The following is a 27,715-nucleotide window of genomic DNA, read 5'->3' on the forward strand; positions in this document are numbered from 1 at the left end:
ACCATGTGGAAGCATTATTTCCTCTTACATGATTAAAAAAGAAGCTTCAACACACTATTTCTTTTTCACTGAAAGTGGTGCTGTCTCTTGCTTTCTCATTTTTGTCCTGTGAAACTTCTACGTTTCTATAACTTCTATAGAAAATAACTTGGCCTGTTCTTACCCACAAACAGCTCCAGAACTCGCCGCCCACCGCGCACATCCCGTCGAGCCGGGGGCTCCGGCGCCGCGCGGCTCCTCCTGAGGGCTGAGGGGCTGAGGCGAGGCCGGGCCCGCTCCCGCTTTGCCGCCTCCCGCAGGCTCCGCGGGGCTCCAGCGCTGCCCCCGGGCAGGTTCGGGGCGGGGAAGGGCTGAGGCCGGCACGGGGAGCAGCTGCCACAAAGGCTGAGGGCAGCCTCGCGGCCTCCTCTCGCTCCTGCCGGCGCTCCGCTGGTTTTTAATGAGCTCTTTAATGTGTCCCTGTGCTCCAAACAGCTCACCTCGTTAAGTGGCGGGAAATATTTGTCGTCTCTCTCTTCCCAAACTTTTCAGAAGTGACACCTCACTGCAGAGCTATTGAGCCACGGAAAAAGATGGCAGAAAGCTGCGGGCAGGAGCAGACAGGGTGGATAACGACGGTCATTATGAGCACAGCTCTGCAGGTGGGATAGCCCTTGTCAAGGCCAGCATCTGACTCTAGGGAGGCTGAAAGAATTTCCTCTCGTCTGTATATGGAAATATTTTATTCAATGTCAACAAATACAGTTTTTTCAGGATAAACCTGATATTAGTCTGAAGCTATCAGAATACTGGTTATATTTGTGTGCAACTGTATTTTCTCCTAGCTACTTCCATATCTGTTTAGTATTCCTGTCACCTGCTATTCTGAGTTACACTGCTTTAGGATATTCTCCTGACTCATCGTTTTTGCATGGCACTGATGCCTCTTTCAGTTTGCTCTATAAATAATTCCATCAGAAATGTTGCTGGATTTTTTCTGAATTTCTCCCTAAATACTTTAATTTTTCCTATGCAGTATCAACATGGGGGTAGACAATTACTCCGTAAGTACATAATTCAGTTTAAAATACTGAGTCTTACAGATATTACTATATATATTTTATCTGTTAACATCAGAAGCCTCGAGTCTATTCCCAAGTAAAGTGAAAGGGTATGTCAAGGAGCTGGTAATTAGCTTCTGCAGCTGAGGCCAATTTCATGCCAGCTGGCGAGAATTTAGAGGCAAGAGAGCTTTGATTCACAAGCAAGGATGTCTTATGCTGGCTTGGCTGACAAGGTTATCACCCCATCTCCGCTGTGTAAATGGGTGCACTGTGTTGAAGTAATTCCTGAATCACCTCACTTTAAAGCCTATACTTACTTGCCTGCTCATTTTGGAGTTTACAGCCTGTAAACTGTGCATGTTTGTGCCATAATATGGCAGGAGGAAATGGATGGCAGTGATTTCATCAGCTATACTAGCATAACTCACTCCTACCCCCAGCTCTACTCCAAACTACTGCTCTTAGTAAGGCCTCCTCATAAGCAAAGCAATGGAGGTAATGAATACAAATCCAAGATGGCTTTTTGTCACAGCATATATCATAGCTGAGACAGCCACAATACACAGAGTATCACCATATAATTTCAGAAAGCTTTAAGCATTCACCCAGACACAGCAACACCATACCACATCAGAAGGCTTCAGGTGTCTGCCCATACACAGAAACATCACGTCTCTTCAGAAGGCTGCAAGCTCTGCCCTTCTTGCTCTTTGTCCCAGCCTTTTATCCCCCCATGTTGCTGCACTGCCCCTGTGTGCCTCTGCTCCCTTTGGAGGTTGGTCAGTGCCCCTGGGCACTCCAGGGCTCATTGCTGCCAGTGCTGCTCACAGCTGGGGATGAGGCTGGGCCAGCCCCACTCCCAAACACCACAAACTGTGTGCCTACAGCTTTTTTGCATTAGTTTTGGTTATGAGCTGTCATTTTCATATAGATGTTATTTACATTTGTACATTAAATAATTCGGCAGTGGCTTTGAAGCTGAGATTTTTTTGTAAAATGTAGCTAAACCTTACCAGCAGTTGCCACTGAGTGTACCCTTTCCAGACCAATTGAAAGCATGACATTTCTGGTTAATGTCTTCTTCAAGGTTCAGTTGCAATCCAGATTTTCTGTTGTACTCTTCCACTAAATCATGGCAGTTCCCTATGTGGCTGTGTTTTGAATGGGTAGGTTAAAGAACATGTTATTAGCTAAAAAGTGTCAGTGATTTAACCTTTAATATATGTGCTTTCGTGCAGCTTCTGTGGAACATACTGCAGAAATGGTTTTTGCAGGCTGAAAAATACATCCAAACACATTCCATTCTGTAGATGATTATGCTGCATAGTGCAATGTTCTACTTTTCCTGTGTGGATTGCTTTCTGTCAAAAAGCTTTAAAGAAAATCATGTCCCATACAAAATTTCTGAACGATTTTCCAGCTGAGATGCTGACATCTGTGAAAATAATGCAGCCTAATTAACCAGAGTCATTGAAACACGCTCCTGTATTATCCTCACTTCTGCAAATCCTCTTTTAGCACATCTTACCAAAACAGACTGGAAAATGTTTGACCTTCTTTATGCACTATGCAAGAGTTTCCTAAGAACATACAAACTGAACATACACATATATAATTGTTATTCAGTTTGTAACTTCCAATCAAATACTTCAAAACTGATCATGTTTAGCATTTTAGTATTTTTTTTAAGTGGAATAAGAAATACTTTTTGAACAACAGTGCCAAAGGTCTATCTATAGTGGTCCTGCTGATGCTTTAAGAATATTTCTAACTTGTTGGCTGAAAACTTCTCAAAATAACCTTTTAAAATTTATTTAGGATCATGAAATTTCTACAGCTCTGCAGAGGCAACAACACCGAGTTCGCTATTCAGAATCAGTGGAAACTGGATCTGTGATTTTTCCTCTTTCTGGTACACTACTTTAAAGTTCATGCTTTTAAATCATAAAATCCAAAGTACAGAGTCAGGGCAGCCATTTAGTTGTGGGCTATACGAAACTGAATGAAATCTACCTTGTTGGGATGTCGTGCAGTAGTGGAAGGAGTTGTGCTATGACTGTATGTAAATCAGAGTGTGAAACAGATAATGTTGGGGATTAAACACTTTCGTTGGTTTTGGGGGTTTTTTTTGGACATGTTACAGAACAGCTACATGAGATTTGGTGATCATCAGCTGAACTGTTCAGTAAATTTGTGTTATAACTGAGCAAACATGCTAAATGCCACAAACATGTAAGCTGCCACCGAGATCTTTAGTATGCATGGCTGTAAATGTAAGAGTGAACCAGCACCCTGGGCTTTCAACTTCCAAGTTGAATTTGCACAGCTAGTTGTGGCAGAGGAGGTGAGGAAAAGATTGAGTGGGTTTGATTAAGAAATCACTGAAATTGTAAACATGAAACAGCTGTTTTTCCTTTTTAGAGCTGAAGATGTTCTAGACATGTAGATGAGATACTTCAATTTTCCTGAACTCTAAGGACCAGCACAAGCTGACATAGACCTTTGTATGCTCAGGTGTTAACCCTCCTAAACCTCAGCCTTAACTTTCCCTTTCAGAACAATTTAAGTTGACAGATATATAAGTTCATTTTTCATGGCAGACAGTTTAGCTAACTTTCAACATTTTGCAACTGTTTCTTTCATTTAGAAACAGGACTTCCTGAGCTTTTCAGTCAGCCTTTGCATTTGCCCCAAATTCATTCCATTATAGCAGTTGCTTGTTCCTGAAGCATGTGCTCTCAAAGGCATTCAGATGTGTCTGCTTTGAGTACATGGAATAGCTGGTGGTTTTTTGATGTTATGGTAGAAAAATAACCTGAAACACTTTAAATTTTATCTTAAAACTACTAGTAATCACTGGCCAAGTCTCCCTGTCTGAGATGTGGAAATTCATTCATGTTCTATTCCACTGTGTTTCAAACTAATGGTTGCTTCAAGAATTATGCTTTCCAGTTTGTGGTGAGAACTTCATCCCATTACTGCCATGACCTGTACACTTACAGCAATTTCCTCAATAGGCATTGCATTTATACTGTCAGACACCCAAGACTTGCTCAGGACAGGGGAAGAAGAGTTTTCCAAAAGAATTCAGAAGTTCATAAACATCCATCGGAACAGCTTTTTGGTTTTGTCAGCTGCTCTTCATGGACCAGAAGAATGGAGTATCATGTTCAGCATTCAGAGAAGGTATGATTTCAACAGTAAACTGAACTTTATATTGCTAAGAAGAAATGAAATAGCAGTCTTGGATTCAGAAATATTATTTTAGGAATAAATAGTACAAGAGGCAATGGAGAGAAACTGATGCACAGGAAATTTCACCTGAACATGAGGAAGAACTTCTTCACTGTTAGGATGACTGAGCACTGCAACAGATTGCCCAGAGGATGTGGAGTCTCCCTCATGGAGATATTCCAGAACCATCTGGATGCAATCCTGTGCAGTGTGCTCTGGGACAACCCTGCTTGAGCAGGGAGATTGGAGTTGACACACTATGGTTCTTTCCAACCTTACCCTTTGTGAATTATTTCAGCAATACACAAACTTTATTTTACTAATGCACTGTAAAAATTTTAAAGCATTTGTTTGTTAATAGGAAATAAAAAGAATACCAAGTGAATCAATCTGACATATCACAGGTAACAAAACAGGATGTTCCTCAAAACATATCAAATAAGATTCCTTTCAATCATTTTAGGGTTACATAGTGTAACTATTTTTAAATTTTTTTCTAATTGGAAAATTGGACAATTTTCTTAGCTCTATAACCATATTTTCATAGTAATTTCAAAATAGAGCAGACGAGTTTATGTCATGAGAAAAGGCTGTATTGTAAAGTGCAGATTTTTCACCAGCTTTTCAAATGTTTACTTGGAACAGCATCTGTTACACTATGCTAGAACAATTAAATAATCAATGTTATTTTACACCAAAAGTATAAAATTATATTAAAACTGGTTTGTTTAAAACCTTTATCTCTAATTTCTAATGGATTCTGAAAACCTGCATATTTTAGTACATACTGGCTGACAACAGTGATCAGACTGTGCTCCATGCTTGCAGTCAGAACTATTTTCTTGTAGGTACAGTGGCCCTAACTGCAGTTGATTGTCACTCTTGCCCTCAAAGAAGTGACTATTCTAATGAAGTCTTTGATCTTTACCTCCTTAAGTAACTAGCACCAGTTCCATTAAATCCTGGGCATGCTGCCAAATGCTGATGAATAAAGAGTGTATGAGATGAAATGTAGGAAATCTATTACCCGTTTGTGAAAATGTTGTAAATTTCCATGAGAGGTTTTAAAAGTTCAGCCACCATTGAGCAAGACCACGTTATTCAGGGGATGGCAATGCTAATTCTCAGTCTGCTTTGTGGTTATGAACAATGGGTTTTGTGCACACGCTGATGACTAAAATGTGATATTTTGGAACTGTATTCCATTTGGCAAGTCAGTAATTTTATTAAAATTAATTTTTTTTTTCATTGCAAGCAATATCAAATTGATGTTGACAAAGGACAATTAAATATATATGTTTAAATGCATGTGCTTTTTTATTACCTGGCAGCTTGAAGTTCTGCTACTGTTTGTAAATCACTGACTGAGCTTCTCCTGGAGGGATTGAAACTTGGGCCATGTTCTTTGAAACTACAAGCCACCTGTTGGGATTTGTTAATAAACAAAGCCCCTTAGTATTGTCAGGTTGTCTTCTATTACTGCTCCTTTCTGCTTATCTATGGTTTTGCTGCAGTTGGGGAAAGATTATTTTTATTATTAACAAGAAAATTACAAGATTCTTGTTAATAATATGAACACTTGATATAGAGTTGTGTATAGCATGGGGGAAGTGGGAGAAATTTAGTGTTTATCATCACAGCTTAAATGAGCATTCCACAAAAAACCTTAGTATATCTGTATGGTAATTTTTAAATACCTTGAAGGACAGGCCAAACGTGTTCAAATGACCAGTATTCTGTCTATAGAACACTAAATTTAGACCTGCTGTTATTGGAAGCAAAACTATTTATAGAAACAGATTTTCATGGATCTAGGTAAGTACATGTCATTGTTTCTTTGCTGCACTTTGTTCATTCATGCTTTGTTTAGCCCATTCTAGTATGAGTAAAATTGCATCAATTGATTTCCCTAATCACAAAATGTACATCCAAGCCTTGTTCCTACATCACATTTTAACAAAACTCACCAGGGACCTGAGTGCCTATGCTTCGAGAAGGACAGTGCCTGTAACATTTATTCTTGCTAATTAGAAGCAAGGGCAGACAAGTTCAGATGAGATACCTTACCAGCAGGAGGTCTTAATGTGAATGACTCCAAGTCATCAGACAGATTGCAGGGAAGAACAGGTGGCAGGCACAAGGGGAGGTCACAGGGGACTATGCAACTGAGCAGCTGGGCACTTCATCTGCATTATTTAAATTCATTTTGGTTATTTAAAATTCCTCATTCTTTGTTGTGGAGTCCCTCTCCTGTTTTAGCTCTACAACAGAAAACAGCAGCAAAGGTAACGTCATCATTACACCACACTTAAGGTGCAATTCTTAGGGAGGGGCTCTGTGCTTGCCTAAGCTTTGATGTCTCTCCTCCATAATCTCACTGAATAACAACTCATGCTACTATTTTAAATCTTCAGATCCCCTTCTCAAGAAGGAATGCATATTAATAACACTATTTATAGAGAGAAATAATTTTAGGTTAAAGTATTGAGTGAGCGAGTCTTTACATGAAAGTAGTGGAATTATCCCATTATCTTAATCGTGTCTGGAATACAGGTTGTTTTATTTATAGTACACTACAAAGATTTAGTTCAAATTCTGAAGTATTTTTAGCAGTGTTTTTAGATACTTGACTGTGTTCTTCCACAGCCATAAAAACAACAAAACAACCCAAATATTTTTTACTGCCACTGAGAAGAGCCTTCAGCAATATCACAGAAGAGGGTTTAGCTCTCTCTGAATGTACACATGCTTAAGAAGTGCTGATTGATTGCTGAAGAGACCTTGATAAAGAAATGAGCCCTTCCAAATCCCATCTAAATAAGTGGTACAGAAATGGGACAGATGGCTTTACAAACAGCATGAATGCTGCACTTGCCTTTCAGAATAAAAGCAGCCCTCCCTGTAAGTAAAACTGCACACTAAAAGCTGTTTACTTCATGTGGGAATGCTGTTTGAGTTTTACGGCATAACAAATTAAATACATGTTCTAAAAGTAACCTTATTTATTTTGTTGTACAGATTCCTGGGCAGCAATTTACGTGTAATACCAGTTCATAATCCTGCTGAAACTGTTAAATTAATGCTAACTATGGCTAAGGTAAGTCCAGTTGTATACACTTAAAAATATTAGTGTATTACTCAGGAAAAGCCAAGAACTATAAAATACTTGGTTTTCCTTAATGGAACTTTTTAGGTAAAACTGACCACAATCCATTAATACAGAAGGTAGGACTGGTGCTCTGATGCATTAGCTGAGTCTTTAAACTACTGTTAAAGCTAACTTAATAGCTCTTAATAGCATCTAAGAAAAGAAATTAGATATCTAAGAGCTTGTTTGGCTCCTATTTACCATTGTTTATTTAGGATGTCTTCACTTACTGTTAACTCCTGTTGAGATACCATCACCTCTGTGTACAGCATTCCTGAACACCTACTCGAGAACACACAATTCAAATTTCATTGCTAAATAATTTTGCATTTCTACTGTTGGAAAAATAAAATGTTGAATATTCTATCACCTAAAAGCCACTGTGTTCTACTCATATTATTTTTCTTTTCTCTAAGGTAACTTCCAAGCCACAAGCAGATGATACTCGATGCAAAATGGAAATGACAAAAGCCCAAATAATAGAAAAAAGTCCAGTTTGGAAGATGCTTCAGGAGTACCAATCGCACCATAATTAACTTAATATTTGGTTTTTTATTCATAAATAGAGTGGCTACATTTTAAACAAAATATAGAATGTTCTTAAAAATATAGTTATATTTCAAAAGACTACATACAACATATGCATTTGGCATGAAAATTCATATTAAATAGCTATACAGTGAAAAATAGCATACCAAATGTGCTTTCTAGGGAGGGAAAAAAAGTGGTTTAGCTGCACAATAGGAAAGTCATCCTTATTTTTAACTTGGTTCTGGCCTTAGAGGCTCATCTATTTATTAATAATTCCCAAAAAAATTTATTATATCTTAAGGAAAGCTGTACAGTTAAAGATAAGGATAATCAAAACAATTCAAAAATACACGTATCCCTAAAAGCAGCAGCTGTACGTATGCAACCTTACACTGTTTTTAAACATAAGTGTTATCTGTTATGTTACTAAGTTCTAGCATCTTATTTGGCTCCAAGTTGTTTTTCTTTAAACCTGGTTTCTTTTGCCACAGTGTTTTTACTATCTATAGATAGTATATTCTGTAGTGTTAGCTATCTGTACCTTACAGTCCTGTCTGCAAATAGAGAAGCTTGTTTGTCAACATTAAAATGTGCTAATAAAAATACATTTTGCTTAAACAGGGCTTTTTAATTAATGGTTCTTCAATCACTTGATAAAAATCTTTGTAATTCACAATACCAGTCAGCAACTACTACCCAACAAATTCTGAAAATTTAAAAAAGATAAATGCCTAACCATACCTCCTTGCCACAGAGAAGAATACATCTTTTTTTTTTTTTTTAGTTTTAGTTTCTAAACTTAAGAAAAAGCATCAAATTCTGAAGAGGAGTGAACAGACCATATCTGCAAATCACATGCAACAAGAGCAAAAAAAAAAAAGAATAGAAACAAGACTTATGAAGAGCAGCATTTGCAGTTCTTCTGGAGGCCACTCTAAATTGCTCTTCCCTACAGGGCTGTAGCCTCCCTTGCACCTGAAGTCACATAGTCCAAATGATCTTGTCAGGAGTCTGTTAATTCAAACACTTCAGCTGCCTTAACTATTCTCATCCATTACAGCTTTTGTTTTCACTTCAATGAGTTCTTCTACCCGAGCTAGAACACTTTCTATTAAGTCAAATGTGAAGAGAGCTGAGTGTAAAACCTGAAATGACAAGAAAGATGAGTGTCATTTTTATTAGATTTTTTTTACCCATTTTACATTTACTTTTGTCTCCACATTGAAAAAAAAAATGCACTCAGTACTTCAGAGTGATTGAAGGGAAGAGCAAACTCACTTGAAGCTGCATTCCAGTAGTCATGGCAGGCATCTTTTCCCCACTAACAGTTACAGAGCAAACTGTATTAGAACTTTGTGCCTCTGTAGAAGAAAACATGAAGAAACCAACATGACATTTAGAATTAAAAGAATATTTTAAATATCAGCATTTCATGACGGTAATTGTTAAGAACAGAAATCTAGGGACTGACAAAACACATGACAGAGGGTGCTGAACCTTAAGAGGAAGACAGTTGGAGTTGGATGATATCTTTTTACTTTGTAGAACACAAATGCCTACATTACTGAACAGGCAAAATCTGCAACTGGAACTAATTTGATAGAGCTCACATGCTCTTCAAAAGGAAAAATAAATGTTATCTGGCCCAGTTTTGATACATTTTTAGTATTTCCACATCCAGAGAGATAGTAGGAGGTTCTTTAGCTTGACTTAATGAATCCAGACATTAAATACTTATTTTATTAAGAAAAGGCTGCAGGCTTCTCTGTTATAGACAGATTACTTGCAGCAGGCTAAACTACAAGGACAGGTCTGAAAAATAAGGGGAAAACCTCTTACATTCAGACCACATATTTGAAATTCAATGTAATGCTTACAAAGATTAAACACAAGGGAAGAAAGCTAAACCATTTACTGTTACAATTTAGATGTTCTCTCCCAAACTCAGATTGCTTTATACTTTGTCGAAGGCTAGAGAACTGTAAGGGGGACTTAAGGAAAAGCTTCCTGATTAATCTTGAAGGATTCCCTTTAGAGAGATATCCACAGGTTGTCTTGAGAAAAGAAGTCCCCTTCTTTTCCTCATAAGTACATAGTTTGCAGTGGAAGAGGATAAGACTAGGGGCAAAAAGCTGTATTGACATTTTTAGTAGCAGACACAAATTCCTTGGGCTATCTTAATTATACTGGAGACCACAAGGAACAGAGGATCTGACATACAGAGAGATTGCCTAAAGCAGCTACAGCTCTTGTGCCCCATGCAATGTGTCTGCTTAACCCAGAGCAGAATCTGATTCTGTGTGTCAGATTAAAAAAAAATAATGTATTTTTAAAAAGTGAATGTAATGCTTCAGGCTTTAGAGAGCACTGTGACTTATTTTTTCTCTTGTTAACCCTCCCACACCTGGTATTAAACCTAAGGGTTATGTATTCAGAGAAACTTAGTTTCTCCTTTGTAACATTAAAATCAAAAGTATAAATGCAGAACAAGTTCTGAAGGTCTTCATGTGACAGTTCAATCAGGTTTCCATAAGATTTACTAATGTGATGACAGATAAGTTCAGATAAGTTCTGACCAATTATGAAAATTTTTAATGCAGCAACTACTGAATTATTACTCAAAATTTGGAATAGTGGCAACAGTTAAATTAAACTTGATCTATGCAGCATTCACCAGTTCCTCATTTCCAAAGGATTACCCAAGTTTCTAGATATGAACAAAGCTAAGAACATAAAAACGAACAAAACCAACCTTTTCTGTTTTCTTTCTTATTTTTAATTTCTGCTTCATAATGTGCTCTTGACATATTGAGTCCTACACGCAGTGGTTTTAAGAAATTCTGCTCTATCTTGCCAAGTGTGGTCCACACACCAGTCTAGTCAAACAGAACAGAGAAGGTAACAAAACAGTTTCAATGAATCATTGCAATACTAAGCTTTTGAGCACATATTTTTTGACTAGTCTTTATAACATATACTTCTGTGGTGGGAGAAAAAGATAAAACCAATAATTCAGAGTCATGCATTTAAGCATGAGCAGCGTTGTGATGGGTATTTCAGCTCCTCTTCCTCTCCCCTACATTATTTGTTGATTGACTATGAAGCATTCAAAAAAAAAAGGTGCAGAGGTAGGGAGGACTTAGTGTGTAGGCTGGTAACTACAGCAATGGAAATGCACATTTCCAGCTTGTCCTTGTAAGCAAAGCTCAAAGAATCTTGATGTGTTGGAGGGCAGGTTCTAGGCCCTTTCTCAGGCTAGAATCTCTACAGCAAGTAAATGGCAGTTGTAGGCTCCTCTCAGATAATTCAGCAGCAGAACAGAACAAATATTTAAATTAACATTCCTAAATTAACACTGTACTGTGATGCCAAAGAAAGTTGTGATAAATACCATGCTTCCCAATTGTCTATTGCATTTTAAAAGCACTGTAGGAATGTTACTGGATATGCTACTCTCCCATCCTTCAACACAGTAGCCACAGTGACAACAAAATTCTCCCCAGTTTGACATTGGGCAGAAAGAAGGACTTTGCAATAATGGCATTCAGGAAGCAGGAGGTGCAAGGAAAAGATGCTCAGAACCAAGGCTGTTCAGGGTTACAGAGAGGAAAATAAGCTTGGGTTTGCTACAAACTGCTGTAGAAGGAAAAAAAATCCCAAGACACAAAGGCTGCTTTGTATATAGGAGCCATTTATACAACTCCTTTCTTCAGGCAGTATCCTCAAAGGGCAGAATAAGGACAATAAAAATAAGAATTTTCAATTTTAAGTACAGTGAATCCACTAACAACAGTGGAAAATTCACCACATTTTAATACTAGATGACACAGTTAACAGTCCAAATAAGAACAGTAATTACTTCCACCTGAATGTGGCTTTAAAAAGGAACTTTCTAGAAAAATAGTTATTTTTAAACTTGATTAATGAAAATGCTTGCTACACAGCAATCAAAATATCTGAACTGACGTGGAAGGAGGCATTTTCTTTCTGCCTCACTTGCACTGTATGAAGAGAGACAGGGAAGAAGTCAAGAAGAACTGACAGAGCCTAAATTTAAGGGAAAATCTTCAGAAGATGTGATGCTATTTTTTCCTCAAGCTGTATGGACATTCTTTTGCCAGGTACTAGACACCACTGTTAGAGCAGCTGAGAGCTACTACATATAGTTTTTTATTAATAATAAAAGAGGAATTCTTACTTTTCCTACAAAGCTATGTATTTACATGTAACTGAGGAGACCATTAGTAATCACCCCTTAAATATGACAAACAGCTACAGTCTACCAATATTAACTAGTTACATAAACTAGTAAATTAGAAATGCAACCACTGAAAGCTATTTTTGCTTTTCATTTTCATTATGGTTTCAGCAATCAGTACTGGTTATTTCACTGTTATTCTAATTAGATGAGTAACATTATTGGGCACTTACAAAATTTATTCCCAGATCTCAAATTAGTCTAAAAGTAGATCAGATTTTATTTTTTATTTTTTATTTTAGAAACTAGAAAATTATATTGTATTATTATTGCTATAAAGATAGCCAGTTGGTGGTTTGAGGGATACCAGCAAATAAATAAGCAAAAATAACAATTTTTTCATATGGGAATACTTGTTGGGTGTGTGATTTGGTGGTGACATTCTCTATGGTTATGGAGATAGATCACAGTTCAACTGGCAGAGTAAAAGGATTAGTTTGTTTCTAGGAACAGTATATATGCAAACAATTTCATCAAAACAAAGGACCAGATCACACATTTCTTAATGTCTTAATAAAAGCATAACTTCTGGGGAACCAACCATTACAAAGAAAATGCAAAACCCACGTTTTTTGAATCAAGGAGAGCAGTGCTCATGTGAATCCACCTCTCAGCTAATCAGTGATTTTCAAATCAAATAGTACCTACTTGACTGTCACTTTCACAATCCTTAATGACCAAGTATCTCAGCAGATTCAGTGATGCCATAATCCTGTGAATTAAAAACATACAGATACCTATTAGCAGGATTGTAATTTTAATTGTCCATTAGCCAGACATGCTGGTGTGGAGTATCCATCTGTACAAAAGGCAACCAGCCATCTTTTGAGCAGTACAGCTCCACCTAGAGCACTGTGTGCAGTGGTGTCCATAACACAGTTCACACGTTGCAAGTAAAACTGAAACTGTCATCAGACTGCAGAGGTGATTTAAGGGACAGAGTCCTCTCAGGAGACAGAACCTCATCACAGAATGTATAATATGTATAATACAGAATGTATAATATGTATCACTACTGATCCAAAGTTGATTTGAAACTAGTGTGACAATTTTCTTTACTACTGTGCTGAATTTTTACTTTGAGTGTGCTTTTTAATTTTTTTTTTTTTTGCTTTTGCTTTACCATACTTTTGAGCAGAGATTATAAGTTGGTTTTTTCCAGATAACAAATACAGTTAACCATCATGCTTCTGGGCTTTTTAAGCAGGTGTGTGTCCATCTGGACATTATCTCCCCACAGATTTACAAGCCCAAACATCATCATATTACTTATCATATAGTAAGACCTACCCTACATACACAAGATTTTTCAGACACATATCAGTTTTTTAATAATTTTTTAATGCAATTATTTACTGTTCACATGGATCTGTAATCCTACTCATGAGATACTGGATCCCCAGTAGCAATCTGTGAAACTGCCTCAAAGATGCCTTGCATCATAGGTTGCATCTAATTATTACTCCCCTGTATCAGACACATTGCTTTTATTCCTTCAGCTGCTTCTGCAGAGAGCTGACAAACCATACATTCCTGAGGAAATACTGCTTTCCCCATTAGTTATGTCATTTCACATCCCTGGGGAATGGAGGAGGACATCCTTTTTATTGTTAAAAATCAATGCAATGGCACTGTGACATTCTCCTATGCAGAGCTGGTTAAAATAAGTGAGCGTTTCCATTTCTAGTTCCAAAATCTTAAAATACATTGATGTTGCCACCTCATTAATTACATGACAGGATACATCATTGTAGTAAGGTAGTTTAAAGTCTTTTTTAATAATGAAGAAAGAAGAAAAGCTTTTAACTGTGATTACAACTCACCTGTCTGAGTTTTGCAGAAGATCAGTCTCAGCACCTTCTGGAAGTGAAAGTACTAAATCTAGAAGGGAGATCAGGTGATGGCCTGTAAACCAAATGTTGTCATACTCCTTCTGAAAAAAAATACAAAAAGTTCAGCTGAGTGCAAAATTTAGGTCTTAAATACTGTAACAGTAACTTGCATAAAACACCAAAGTTTTAAAAAATCAAACCCTGTAAGAAATGTTTTCTAATAGTAACTGTGAGTGAAGTACATAAACCAAGCTCTTCATTATTTAATTTTTTTTTTCTTTTTGACAGCCAGGAAAGAAATGGAAGAAATGTAGTAAGAGAATTCTGAAGCTGCATAGTAAAAAGTTAATAATTTAGTTTTAATTAATTTTCCCAACTTTCTGGTATAATTATTATAAAATATGAGATTAAAATGGCTTTGATCTAGCCCAGTCCTTCCTGATGGATTTATCATTTGCAAAGCACTCATAATAAAATGCTGACTGTCATCATAAAAGCAAAGAAAAAATTAATCATTCTATCTGAACTGTAATATTTGAATTATATTTTAAAAATGAGGAACTGTGGGGATAAAACAATATACTGAGCAGTTCCACTTTAGGAAATAAATGTATTTTCAAGCACAGAAAAGGTAGTAAGTTCTTAGAAAAATACAATAAGATACTACAATTAAAAATACAATTGTAAAATTATAACCTAAATATCCATAGACAGAAAAAGCCAAAGTAATGTTTTTAATAAAATTTTCTAATCTTATGTGTCTTTTCAAAGTGGATTTTTTTTAATGTAGCACTCGAATTTTAAGTTGTAGACATTTTCTCAATACCATACTGATAGAATTTTGAGAAGACAGCTTGGATTTTCTGGTAACAGCCTCACCGTTAACGCTAAGTGAATCTGATCCTTTATATTTTTAATAATGTATCCTTCCACTCCAGCATGGTTGCTTGTCTTCAGTAAACACCTTCAAACAAACAAAACAAAGATATTTTCTCTTTAAAGCTGCCCATAGAGTTAGTGGATGTTATCCAAGTTTTGAGCTAAGTGGGAGTTTTACCACAGAACAGTATGACTATGTAACCTTTAAACACTGGCTTACATAAGACAGCAAATTTTATATGAGGCAATTGAAATTCATTATTTATCAAAACATTAACATAGAAAAATTAATGTGGCTTATCAGATGGAAATTCTGTCAGAGATCAATGTATCAATGCAATTAAGCTGCACTGGGCCTGATATTACACAATCTACAGTAACTTGGATACTTACCTGAATAATGTGTATTTTCCCTCTGTATCAAACTTGTCTATGAACAACTGCAAAATACTTAAACTCTTCTTTCTCTAAAGAAAACAGAGATGTTTATCAGATGAATTCTAAAAAAATTAATTCAGCATTCAGAATCCAACTGATTCTGTAGGCCACTTAACATACCATATGTTCCATGGGACAAAGGGTCATAATTTTCACCAAATCCTGCAGTCAGAGAAAGGAGATACAATTTACAATTACATACAGATTATTACATTACATTATACTGACTAAAATCTACTGAAGACTTTAAAAAAACAAACCAAACAAAAAACCCATAGCACACTTGAGAATGTCCAGGGAATAGAAGATTCTCATCAGAGAAATTCATGCTTGCTTCAGCAGTCAAAATCCCAGGGCTGATGTGCAAGAACAGGATTCTTGTGTGCTGGTTCCAGGTAAGAATGCAGCCAAGCAGCAGGTTGGCAAGGAGGAGACAAACACAAGCAAGCACCACCTTTCAACTAAGATCTGTGCCCACTTGCTTCAGTGACCTGCACACACACTGGGTGGATTTTAATTGTCACTGAAACTTCATGCTGCAGCAGGTAGAACAGACAATCAATTCTGTATAGCAAGACACTGAAGGTCTCAATTTAACAGCACAGGTTTATAAAGGGCCAGTAAGATGCCCTCTTCTAAAACACCTAGAGGATAGCAAAGTATTTTTTCTAATCAAACTTGGAAGACTGCTGTACACTGTTTCTTATTACCTGAGGTACATTAATAAAGTCTCTGAATTCTAAATAGTGATGGAGAAGGCTGTTATCTTCCATTCTCAATAAACAGCTCTCAAACAGATCCTGAAGGCATGGAAAAGAAAATAAAGATGTCAACAGTATGCACATCTACAGGAATTAATCTATCAGTTTAACATTTCATGGCTAAACCAGCCTGCACTCATTAACACAATTCAGATATTTCAAGGTCCAAGCAGCTGCAATTATAAGTGATAGCTGTAATTTAAACATTTACACAGGACTGTACAGTTCAATAAATACAGGTATTTGTAAGGCTGAAGAATACCTAATTAAGCCTCAAAATATTTCTGGAACTATTATCTGAACTATCAATCAGTTATACCTCTCTTAGAAGGAGAAACAAAAGTTTTACCATTCCTTAAACTGAAAAAATAAAACATTCTAACATCAAAAATTCAATTTAAAAAAACAACTTACAAGTCCTTTAGATAATACAGATTCTTCTGTTCTACAAAAAAAAAAATCAAATTTAAGTTGTGAATTAAAAAGACAGTTGATATTTCAGAAGAAATAGTAGTACAGAGGTCAGCAAGAACTTGTCCCTCAGCAATTTTCATTCCATTTTTTAGATATAGAATCCTTGTTACTCTTCCCAAAGATTTTTAGAATAAACTTACTGATGAGAAATTGCACATTAGACTCATCTCTTTACAGTCATAAATGACTTTTTTTCCCTCAGTATTTATATAAGCTCAAAAGCGTGTCATCTCCCACAGGTATTGAGACATTGATTACCAAAGCAAATGAAATGACAAGCAGTCAGAATAGGAAACTTGCCTTCCATAGCAGTGCTAGAAGCTATTTGGTAACACTGCTGCTTATGGAGGGTGAAATAATCAAAATATATAATAAAGTTTGGTTTCCTTTAGAAAGCCTGACCTTTAATCGTTTTGCATATCATGTCAGAACACATTCAAATAAATATTTTCACAATAGTTGCCTTTAGTAATAATTGTTAGAGAAGGGCAAGTAAGTATACACTCTAATTATTCTGCATGTGTTTAAACTACTAATTTTACATTTTCTGAATAAAGTTCCTAAAAATGACAGCACAATACAAGATGAAAACAATACATAAATGTTTAGACAACTTCTGCTTCTCCATAAAAGAAGCCATCTTATAGTGAAACTTGCCATTTTAATACTCAAGTTTATAAGCCTCCTCTGAACTTCTCTATATTTCAAATTTTTTTATGAGTTACTGTAAAAGATCACTCACTATCTAGACCTGCAAATTCCACAAACCCTACCTTTTCAGCAGCACTTCAATATGTGTCATATTGCACAGCAGAAGGTATGAAGGACTAGAAGAGAAGAATCTGGCTACATTAAACTGCATAAACCATATACTTTTGCACATAATTAATATATTTTTCAGGGTCTCTTTCTAAAATTATTGATTTTTAAACAGACAAAAAAATTGTAAGTCAAATCACTTAAGAACTCTTATGGGGAAACCATCTATAGATATGTAAATGAACAATTAATACACATTAATTTTCACCATGTGACTAATCATAGTGGTTTCTTTTAAAGGACAGCTCATCTAAAATTAAACTACACTAGACTACTCTGCAGGAGTATCTTCTTTATATAACATAAGTTACATAAAATATAAATACATAAATGTTGACATAAAATTAATACTACTGAAATGCAGTTTTCATTCATAACTATTCACAAATAAAGTTCTCTTCCGCTCAGAAAGAATCTTCCAAGTACAGATTTACAACAAGCAAGAAAGAATAGTTCTTACCTGAAAACCACTGGAAAGCTTTCAACACCAAAATGCTGAACAAACATCAGGTATGACAGACATGCCAAAGAATCAGCAGAATTCTTTCGCTCTATGTCTGCAAACTCCTGATTCTCCCAGTGTGGACTTTTGCCTTTATGATGTACAAACACTAATGGTATCAATTCTCCTGTATTCCACAAAATGTCCTAAAAAATAAAAACAGATTTCCTATAGTTGCCTTTAAAGTAACTGTACACCAATTAAGTTTTAAAGCTCTAACTGTATTTACATACATTCTCTTGTACAGCATGCATATAAATTAATAAAAATGTTATAGTTGTAATATAAAAATATGCAGTATTTATGATATATGCACAAACACAAAAAATCCTGGAGGAAAAATAACTAGTGTTAGGAAGATGTTACTAAGATAGCAAAGTCAAGCACACAAAAGTTAACAAAACAGAGAATGAAGACCATCTGCAAACTCCTAGTTCAGCTCCCTTATCCCCAATGTTATGAGTGACAATAGATTCATGAAAACATTACAACATCTCTGTGTTTTTCAGATCCCAGAATACTCAGTATTTTGGTTTTTTCTCACTAATCAATATGGAACACAACATTTAGCTGCTAAAGGCAAGCCCTGATTTAAAGTTAGATTTCCTTTGTATGGCCTTTCTTTCCCATGATGCACAACACAAGGAGCCCCTGATATTTATACATCAGAAATACTACAGGGGTTACCTCCTGACACCCTTCACGTGGCTGAGGACATAGTGTAACTCCTCTTGAACATATTACAGAGAAATGGGGAGCTCAAGGTCAGCTCACTGTTCTGGAGCTGTCCAAACCCCACATCCGGGATGGCACATTTTGGAAAATTAGGATTATGCAAGATGTCATACAGTCAAAGCATGACTTACTGACCTTAGCTTCAGCTCTCACTACCTAAAGCCATAAACAGAGGTTTATTGAGAAAGAGAATACAAGGTAATTCATAATTAGCTTTAAAAACATGGTTTCAGACTGTGCTCAACAGGAAAGGCAGGATATATCCTACACAGCCTATTAAGTCACCCCACCAACCAATACAGAACAAATGAGAGGCAATTGTGAACAGGACCACTGGTTCTGCACACACTGGAACTCATCTCCACTGCACTCACTATAATTTCGGTTGCAAAGCGCCGAAAAGGATGTTCTTCAATGCCCTCAAGCTGTTCAAGCTGAGCTGTCAATAATGGGTATTTCAGGCTTTGCATACAGCTGAAAAAGAAAGGGGTGGAATAAATCACCAGTACAGTCATAAATACAGACTCTGATAGTGTCATTGATAATCAAGAATAATGCCTATATTCATATCAGCTGCTGCTATTCAAGGTATTCCAAGGAGAATAAAAAAATAAAAACCCAACACCTCCTGTAGAAGCATTAGTCTTCACCTGCAGACTATGATTATTCTCACTGTTGGAAATTTGAGGAACAGAGGAATACCAACTCAGCTTCACGATGCACCAACTAATAGTTCTTTACCATTTCCCTGTACTAAACAGAAAGCATAAATATATAAAATCTATTTAGGGGTTTTTTACCAAAATACCACATTAGTTAGATATATGTTGGCAGCATTATAAAACAGTAAAATATTATTTATTTACTACCTATATAATAAATGCCTACTATTCATTTTGTTAAGTTACAGGAATACATAGCACAGACATAAAATGCTCACAATTTTATTAATTCCTCTTTCAGCTCCATGTCATTGTATTCTGATGACTTTTCCATATTTTTAACAACTTCATTCACAAAAGGTTTAGCAAAGTCCACCACTGCATTACAACATTGACAGAGACCAAGTTTGTCTTCTTGTATTTGTTGTTTTGTATAAGGTACAGGTAAGGGAGTGAGCTGATTCATAATCATGGCCAATGACAAACCCACTGAGTAGGCCTTCTTGTTCTGAAGTTTCAAAAGCACTGGGGGAAAGAAAATAAAAAGGCGAAAAGAAGAGAGAACATTTTGAGACATTAAATTATTACTTAGTAGAGGAAAACATGAAGAAAAACGTGTCTAGGTAAGAAAACCTTTTATTTTCAGGGAAGGAGAGGGACTGACACCTGAAATCACATGAGCAAATCCAGCAAGACTAAACATCATCACCTAGTTTAATATACTGTAGTTACCATGGCCATGTATTTGTAAATAACAAATATTAAATCTATCACACATTTCAATGTTCATCCTTTCTCCACAGCACCAGGATGAAGACTAAAAAAAAAGTTTTCTAGAACTGGGCTAAATGAAATTATACATATTTGACTCAGAAAATGCATTTATTACTTGACTCATTTTGTGCTTGGCAAAACCAGAGACAACAATCCAGTTTTTCTGCTGAGAACTGACTCTGGTTTTTGCTCTGTAGCAAAAATAACAGACACTCTCCCAGACTGAGGAAGCAGCACCAGAGGCTCTCCACTTTAACTGGACTCAGTGCAGAATAACTGCAGATTGGCTATCCAAAAAACCACATTTTTCTCCTGTTAAATTCTAACATAACACAATAACATATCCTATAGATTGCTACAATCAGACTTCAACTTGATACACAACATTTAATTTCATCTCTTAGAACAAAACAGAAACTACTGCTTTTTAACTACTTAGAGTGGCAAACCCAACATGTTAAATATTCATAAGTAAGCCTCACCAATAAAGTATTTCAACAAGCTTCAATCGAAATTATAGTTTTATACTATAAAAAATAGAATTGCATGTTTTAAAAGTCAAATAATGAAGAATTTCACAAATCCATGTGATTCCCTATTTCTGCAACAGTAGGAGTTCTTTACACCTCTAAATATAACTGTCATAGGACCACATTCTTGTAAATGATGAAAAATAGATGAATTTTGCTTTTTCAACTGATGCTATTAGTTCCATCTAAAATGTTTTTCTAACAGGCCAATATAAGTATGAAATGTATGTCTTGTGTTATTTTGCAGAATATAATAGACTGTAAAGCTTGTCAGGATGAATTTATTCTGAAACCATTTCAGCAGAGGCTAAACTAAATTGATAAACAAATGAGAAAATAATTTAATTCAGAAATACATGATAAACTGAATCCCACCTGTCTGCAAAGGCTGAAGCAATAACATCACAGTTTGACACACTTGCTCTCCAGAGGTCTGCTCAATTTGCTCAAGTAAACCCAAAAAAAGTTCCTTTGGATTGCAGAGCTGCAAGAGAGGAACAATGCATATTTTTTTTAATAACCATGGTCATAATCAAACAAATAAATCACATGCAATACAGAAGTTCCTGAATGTCAAGAGAGAAGAGCTGAACATCCAAGATAAGATTTTAAAAAACAAATATGAAACAGTAAGTACATGCCTACAATTAACATCTACTGTAGAGCATACATGTGTGTACACTTTCATATGAACTGAAACATATAATAGTAAAAACTGACACTAAACCTGATTTTAATGGGCTGTAAAAACCTCACAGTACCTTTGCAAAGTGATCCTTTGGAGCAGAGAGAGAAGTAAGAATTTAAGTGTGAATTTAACTCAAGCTATAAAGTTTTCAAGTTGTTTTTGGAGTACATAAATGAAAGAGAATGAGTTTTTACAGGTTAAAACATTTTTCCGCTCCTACTCCATCAGAATCATCAGGTAATGATTCTCATATTGAGGAAGGGTGAATGATTTAAGGAAAATACTTTTCTAAGTGAATCATAGAAAAGAGAACAATAAATACTATTCAGACAGAGATAAGTGGAAAATGGCAAGGTCTTGCAGAATGATTTTGATATAACTAAAGAGAGAACATGAACTGAGAGACCTTGAATTAGATACTAGAAAACACATTTAGCAACATACTGTAAGTTTTACTCAAACTAGCTAACTCAGGTAAGATTGTGTCCTTAAGATCAACTTAGCTCATTTTCATGTGAAAATCACACCTCTGGTGCTGAGCCTACCACTTCCAAACAAAGAGCCCTACCCACTGAACATGCACCATGAATTTAGAATGCTCTGTACCCTTAAACTGAGGCAAGGGAATGATAAACTCAAAGCAGCTTACTCAAGTAGTGATGTAGATTCATTATGCAAATATTGTCAGAATTGAATTGTACAAACTTGTTTGTGTAACTGGCCTTTGGTGTACTAGCTTTATGCATTAATGATCTGGCACCCCTTTTTGTGCAGAACTTCCCTAACATTGCTGTATCATAATCATGTACTTCAAAACCATACCTGTGCCAACTGATCTAGTATCCTCAGGCAGTGTTCTCGCTTATCATCTTCTTGTTTATACATAAAAATACATCTAACAAGAGGAGAAATGAGATTCCAACCCATATTCTTGATGATAACCTAAAAACCAGATATTCAGAGAATAAACAAAAACTGGATTTCTTCTAAACCCAGAAAGATTGTATATATAAGACCAAAATCAATAACAGATCAGTGTCCTGGTTATAACCATTACTGCCACAGAATATTTAGCAATGGTTGCCATAATTTGATACACATTGTATCCTCTCCCCATACCTATACACACAGGTGGCTATTTTGTATAGGTTTCTTCTAATTATTGACATGTCAATACATACTTCTAAATGTCCATGAAAATACATTTAAAACGAGACTGAGCAGAGGAGTTGTGCTGAAAGAACACTTGGACAAATTATTCATGAGGGGATTGAGACTTTCAGTTGTTACTCCAAACTCACAAAATTCAAAACCAGATTGTGAACCCCATGTAACATTGCTAAAATAGTCTACCCTTTGCTTTATTTCTGAACTTCCTATTTATCTCTGTTCAATTTGGTATGTTGTCCCAGCATCCCTAATGCCCACAGACATCAGTATTTCAAATTAGCATCAGCCTAATTTCAAATTAGCATCAACATCAGTATTTCAAATTAGCATCAGCCTAGTTGGCTCCTACAGTTGGCCAATATTATTATATCCATTTGTGGTAGGCAACTACTTGTTGCTGCTTGCTTGCTCTTGTCCCTCAGTGGGATAGGGCTGAGAGTCAAAAGAGCAAAACAGAGGAACTCTGAAGAGAAGGCCAATGTAGTAACTGAAAGAGAAAAGACAGCAGAGCATGATGGGGAATGATGCAGATCAACTGCCATGAGGAAACCAGCACCCAGCCAGCCTCCAAACAACAGCTACTTTGGAATGGGTCCCCATCCACACGTCTTTACTGCTGAGCACGATGTTGTGTGGTATGGAGTATCTCACTGCTTTGGGTCAGCTGTCCCAGCTGTGCCTCCTCCCAAATTCCAGGCTTACTGGGGGCAGAGTGAGAAACACAGAAGGCCTTGATGCTGCACAAGCACTGATCAGCAGTAGTTGGAACACTGGTGTATTATCAGCACCTTTTTGGTCACAAATCTAAAATGCAGCACTATGCAGGCTGCCATGAAGAAAGCCAACTCCATGCCAGCTGGACCCAGCAGACCATCTGAAATCCCTGTCCTGTGGAAGCAGGACACTGTTGCTTTCTCCTCATTATGCTCCTTCTGCTTCCTTTTCTCTTTGCTTCACTCACAGAGTTATTAATGGTTTTGTTAAGATTACCATGACTTGGGTTTCTGTGAGCTACCTGAATACAGAATAATGTGCACTTAACACAGAGCAGCTTATTAGCTATTCATATGTACAGCCTTGCTCCACAGAGAAAGTAGCTTTCCCCTCTTAATAAGCAGAACTCTTATATTTAATGATGTTAATAAACACTAATATGTAGTGCAAACTTAAACTCACCTTGTTTTTCTCATTTTGAATTACTTCTAATAACTGAGCTGCATATCCATCTTCCAAACATTTCTGACCTGCTACCTGAAACAGATTAAAATCTTCTCCTTTGAAATCAGCTTCCTCCAGAATTTGCTAGAAAGAAAATATGAATGTTTAATTCCATACTTATCAAAGTCAATTAAGAAGTAAGAAAATCCATGCTTTCATTTCAGAGTTAAATGTCATATCATCATAACTTTTATACATTTTCCACATATTAAAAAAGCTACCAAGTTACTACAGAACACAAGGCAGTATTTCAATAGCACTCAGTCTAGACTACAGCATTCTGTTTGGAAGATATGTTTTCTCAAACTACCAGCTTTTGTTCCTAGGTACACGAACACCTTCTCCAAGAGGCAGAAATAATGAAGCATCTTGGGATAAGCACCACAGAGAAGTCAATGAAACATGGAGGCTGAATTTAGCTGCCCCATGAAGAGTTCTACTAACAACCAACTTGTCTTTTGAGGTCATTTTGGCTTTAATTCTAACACATGAAAAGAAACTCACACTACTGACACTTGTTACTTCTAAGGAAAGAAAACTACTTACACATCTTTGTATTATGGCTTGAAGTTCATCAACTGCCATTATAGTTTGACTGTGTTCTTCTGGCATGGAAATTTATTAGAAACTAAAGAGGGCAGTATTATATCACACGAACTTAAAACAGAGCCTGAAAAATAATTGCATTATCAAAAAAAATGTTAATGGAGGAATAAGAACAATATTAAGACTGCATAATTATAAAGTAAGGAAAAATACATTCTTACAAAGTGTCTGCTATATTATTCTACTCCCCATATGTGCAGGAGACAGAATTACAGACAGGAAACAACCTGCATTCTATGTACAGGGAAACAATTTTTCAGTACTATCTGGGTGCTGCCATGAAGAAAGCCAACTCCATGCCAGCTGGACCCAGCAGACCATCTGAAATCCCTGTCCTGTGGAAGCAGGACACTGTTGCTTTCTCCTCATTATGCTCCTTCTGCTTCCTTTTCTCTTTGCTTCACTCACAGAGTTATTAATGGTTTTGTTAAGATTACCATGACTTGGGTTTCTGTGAGCTACCTGAATACAGAATAATGTGCACTTAACACAGAGCAGCTTATTAGCTATTCATATGTACAGCCTTGCTCCACAGAGAAAGTAGCTTTCCCCTCTTAATAAGCAGAACTCTTATATTTAATGATGTTAATAAACACTAATATGTAGTGCAAACTTAAACTCACCTTGTTTTTCTCATTTTGAATTACTTCTAATAACTGAGCTGCATATCCATCTTCCAAACATTTCTGACCTGCTACCTGAAACAGATTAAAATCTTCTCCTTTGAAATCAGCTTCCTCCAGAATTTGCTAGAAAGAAAATATGAATGTTTAATTCCATACTTATCAAAGTCAATTAAGAAGTAAGAAAATCCATGCTTTCATTTCAGAGTTAAATGTAATATCATCATAACTTTTATACATTTTCCACATATTAAAAAAGCTACCAAGTTACTACAGAACACAAGGCAGTATTTCAATAGCACTCAGTCTAGACTACAGCATTCTGTTTGGAAGATATGTTTTCTCAAACTACCAGCTTTTGTTCCTAGGTACACGAACACCTTCTCCAAGAGGCAGAAATAATCAAGCATCTTGGGATAAGCACCACAGAGAAGTCAATGAAACATGGAGGCTGAATTTAGCTGCCCCATGAAGAGTTCTACTAACAACCAACTTGTCTTTTGAGGTCATTTTGGCTTTAATTCTAACATATGAAAAGAAACTCACACTACTGACACTTGTTACTTCTAAGGAAAGAAAACTACTTACACATCTTTGTATTATGGCTTGAAGTTCATCAACTGCCATTATAGTTTGACTGTGTTCTTCTGGCATGGAAATTTATTAGAAACTAAAGAGGGCAGTATTATATCACACGAACTTAAAACAGAGCCTGAAAAATAATTGCATTATCAAAAAAATGTTAATGGAGGAATAAGAACAACCTAGACAAATATTAAGACTGCATAATTATAAAATAAGGAAAAATACATTCTTACAAAGTGTATGCTATATTATTCTACTCCCCATATGTGCAGGAGACAGAATTACAGACAGGAAACAACCTGCATTCTATGTACAGGGAAACAATTTTTCAGTACTATCTGGGTCATCTTAAGAAGTGAGAAGGTTTCAGGGACTACTGTAGGCACATACATGGACAACTGCAGCTAACACAGAGCAAGTCTGGCCTCACTGCACAGCACGTGTGCACACCATGACACACTCCATTTTCTGTGACTATTCTGACCAGAGGAGCTTCTGCTCAGCCCTGACTGGAACACACTAACCTGATATCTGGGATGTGAAGGCACTGATCCAAACACCATGCCAGTTTATATCAACAGTCCAGTCAAGATTACATATGCATATTTCATTTAATTTTTTCTAGTGTCTAGGTTGGACTAGTTCAGTGGCCTTTTACCTCTAGGTATTAAAATTTAAAACTTTCTTGCTACAAACAACAATGTTATACATTTGAGTAATATCAAATATGTACCAAGTTTTATGTAGCCAAATACAAATATAGCCAAGCCTGATTATATATCATAGCAGCAGTCATAATATTTATGGTTTAAGTAATGTCATTACTTAACCTAAACCTGGTTATATGCTCACTATGACTGTCAATTACTTGGTATGTACCAAGTTTTATGTAGCCAAATACAAATATAGCCAAGCCTGATTATATATCATAGCAGCAGTCATAATATTTATGGTTTAAGTAGTGCCATGGGCCTAAACCTGGTTATAGGATCACTATGACTGTCAATTACCTCTACACCTGGTTAATTAGGTAACTATTCATCAAAACACAGGCATCTCCATGCAATGTCCTCAGCCTTTTTTCTTAGGTTTGACGGAATGTGGTGGGTTGACACTGGCCAAACACCAGCACACCTACACGAGGCAATACACAGATAAAGAACCTATCTGGGTGCTCACAAAAGGGGACAACTCACAAAAACTTAAAAGGCATCTTTATGTAACCTTCTTTATTCAAAGAATAAACAATTCACTTTCTATTCTTCACGGCCCATTTTGACATCTGTATGTCACTGAAACCTATCCTTTCTAGCCTGTCATTTTAACCAGATCATTACCACATACTTTCTTACCCCACGTTGTACTATTTAAGCTCTTCATTTCACAGAATGTTACTAATCCCACCAAAATAATTTAACATACTTTCGGACGCCAGTGCTGCTGCATCTCCAGCCCTCAGTAACTTCACAATGTACTCACAGCCTTGAAACGCGCCCCCAGCACCCACCGTGCTGCAGGGATTTACCGCCTGAGCCCGCAGATGGTCTCCGGCCTTAATTCTTAATCCGGTTTCCAGATGAATCTTTTAGGAGGTTTCAGCGACAAGTGGACGGCATCTGAATCATGTGAGACGTTCTATTAATACTCACCAAACTCCCTCCTAATAAACAGATACCCCAGCCCCTTCTCTGGGCGGTACAACACCCAGGCTGGTATTGTACCGCTGCCAGCCTCAGCCTGTAACACACGGCTAGAACTAAAAGCTACAAGGGTACCGCACCACCTCACCTCAGCCCCAGCCAGAGGAACCCCTCAGCTCGGCGCTGCCGCCTCTCCCGGCTCCGCCCCGGGTGAGAGGTCGGCGGGCGGAGCGGCGGTGATGGCGATGATGGCGGCCGGGACGGGCAAGCCTCGCGGGCGGCGCGCAGGTGGGCGCCAGGATCGCTCACCAGCTCCCGCTCCCCCCGCCTGGCGCTTTGGGCTCTCCCTGCGCCCCCAGGCCGGCAGAGCGGCGGACTCGCCCAACCCGCCGAGCCGAGGGGAGGCTCTGTGGGCCTCTGCCGGGCCGAGTGCAGGGCCGTGATGAGGCGGACGAGGCGATGCCGGGACCCTCGGTCCCCTCAGGCTGTGAGGGGCCGGCCCGCCCCGAGCGGCGGGGACGGGCTGTGGCGGCGGTCGTGCGGCTGAGCCCTGCGTCCTTCGCAG

At 37.1% G+C, this 27,715-nt stretch overlaps 3 protein-coding genes across 12 annotated transcripts in view; 2 read left to right on the top strand and 1 right to left on the bottom strand.

Annotated features, from left to right (window-relative positions):
- Nucleotides 1-572: 572 nt before the first annotated feature.
- CUNH1orf146 (chromosome unknown C1orf146 homolog) lies at nt 573-8,836 on the top strand. The gene is made up of 5 exons (XM_039727174.1): nt 573-641; nt 2,862-2,955; nt 4,061-4,229; nt 7,296-7,374; nt 7,842-8,836. Exons 1-5 carry the CDS (start codon nt 573-575, stop codon nt 7,959-7,961), a joined length of 531 nt encoding a protein of 176 aa, XP_039583108.1. The 3' UTR covers nt 7,962-8,836.
- On the bottom strand, nt 8,564-27,365 carry GLMN (glomulin, FKBP associated protein). Of its 7 annotated transcripts, none has more exons than XM_039727165.1 (20): nt 27,299-27,365; nt 27,018-27,126; nt 25,514-25,637; nt 24,926-25,051; nt 22,131-22,250; nt 20,996-21,104; nt 19,595-19,841; nt 19,029-19,128; nt 17,878-18,065; nt 17,372-17,425; nt 16,539-16,569; nt 16,074-16,163; nt 15,484-15,525; nt 15,319-15,392; nt 14,926-15,010; nt 14,038-14,147; nt 12,863-12,926; nt 10,709-10,832; nt 9,235-9,317; nt 8,564-9,101 (listed from the first exon to the last, which is right to left on the bottom strand). In XM_039727165.1, the coding sequence occupies exons 3-20, from the start codon at nt 25,577-25,579 to the stop codon at nt 8,994-8,996; spliced, it is 1,821 nt and encodes a 606-aa protein (XP_039583099.1). In that variant the 5' UTR covers nt 25,580-25,637; nt 27,018-27,126; nt 27,299-27,365; the 3' UTR covers nt 8,564-8,993. The 7 variants fall into 7 exon arrangements, with proteins under 7 accessions (XP_039583099.1, XP_039583101.1, XP_039583096.1 ...); XM_039727167.1 differs by having other exon boundaries at nt 14,038-14,144; nt 26,990-27,126; XM_039727162.1 differs by having other exon boundaries at nt 26,990-27,126.
- Nucleotides 27,351-27,715, top strand: part of RPAP2 (RNA polymerase II associated protein 2) — a 30,986-nt gene continuing 30,621 nt past the window's right edge. For all 4 annotated transcript variants that reach the window (XM_039727171.1, XM_039727173.1, XM_039727170.1 and 1 more), the window contains exon 1: nt 27,351-27,438. In XM_039727171.1, coding sequence (XP_039583105.1) covers nt 27,390-27,438 — 49 coding nt within the window. In that variant the 5' untranslated portion in view covers nt 27,351-27,389. The remainder of the gene's footprint in view (nt 27,439-27,715) is intronic.

Source organism: Passer montanus, unplaced genomic scaffold, assembly GCF_014805655.1.
Source record: "Passer montanus isolate IOZ18808 unplaced genomic scaffold, ASM1480565v1 scaffold60, whole genome shotgun sequence".
NCBI classification, from domain to species: domain Eukaryota; kingdom Metazoa; phylum Chordata; class Aves; order Passeriformes; family Passeridae; genus Passer; species Passer montanus.

Coding starts and splice junctions, on each gene's coding strand:
- CUNH1orf146 (XM_039727174.1), top strand. CDS start 573: ATGGCAGAAAGCTGCGGGCAGGAGCAGACAGGGTGGATAACGACGGTC. Junction 4,230..7,295: donor ATGTTCAGCATTCAGAGAAG/GTATGATTTCAA, acceptor TTTGTTGTACAG/ATTCCTGGGCAGCAATTTAC. Junction 7,375..7,841: donor TAATGCTAACTATGGCTAAG/GTAAGTCCAGTT, acceptor CTTTTCTCTAAG/GTAACTTCCAAGCCACAAGC.
- GLMN (XM_039727165.1), bottom strand. CDS start 25,579: ATGCCAGAAGAACACAGTCAAACTATAATGGCAGTTGATGAACTTCAA. Junction 22,251..24,925: donor TTCAAAATGAGAAAAACAAG/GTGAGTTTAAGT, acceptor TCTGGTTTTTAG/GTTATCATCAAGAATATGGG. Junction 18,066..19,028: donor GCTTTGCAACCGAAATTATA/GTGAGTGCAGTG, acceptor TTTATTTTTTAG/GACATTTTGTGGAATACAGG.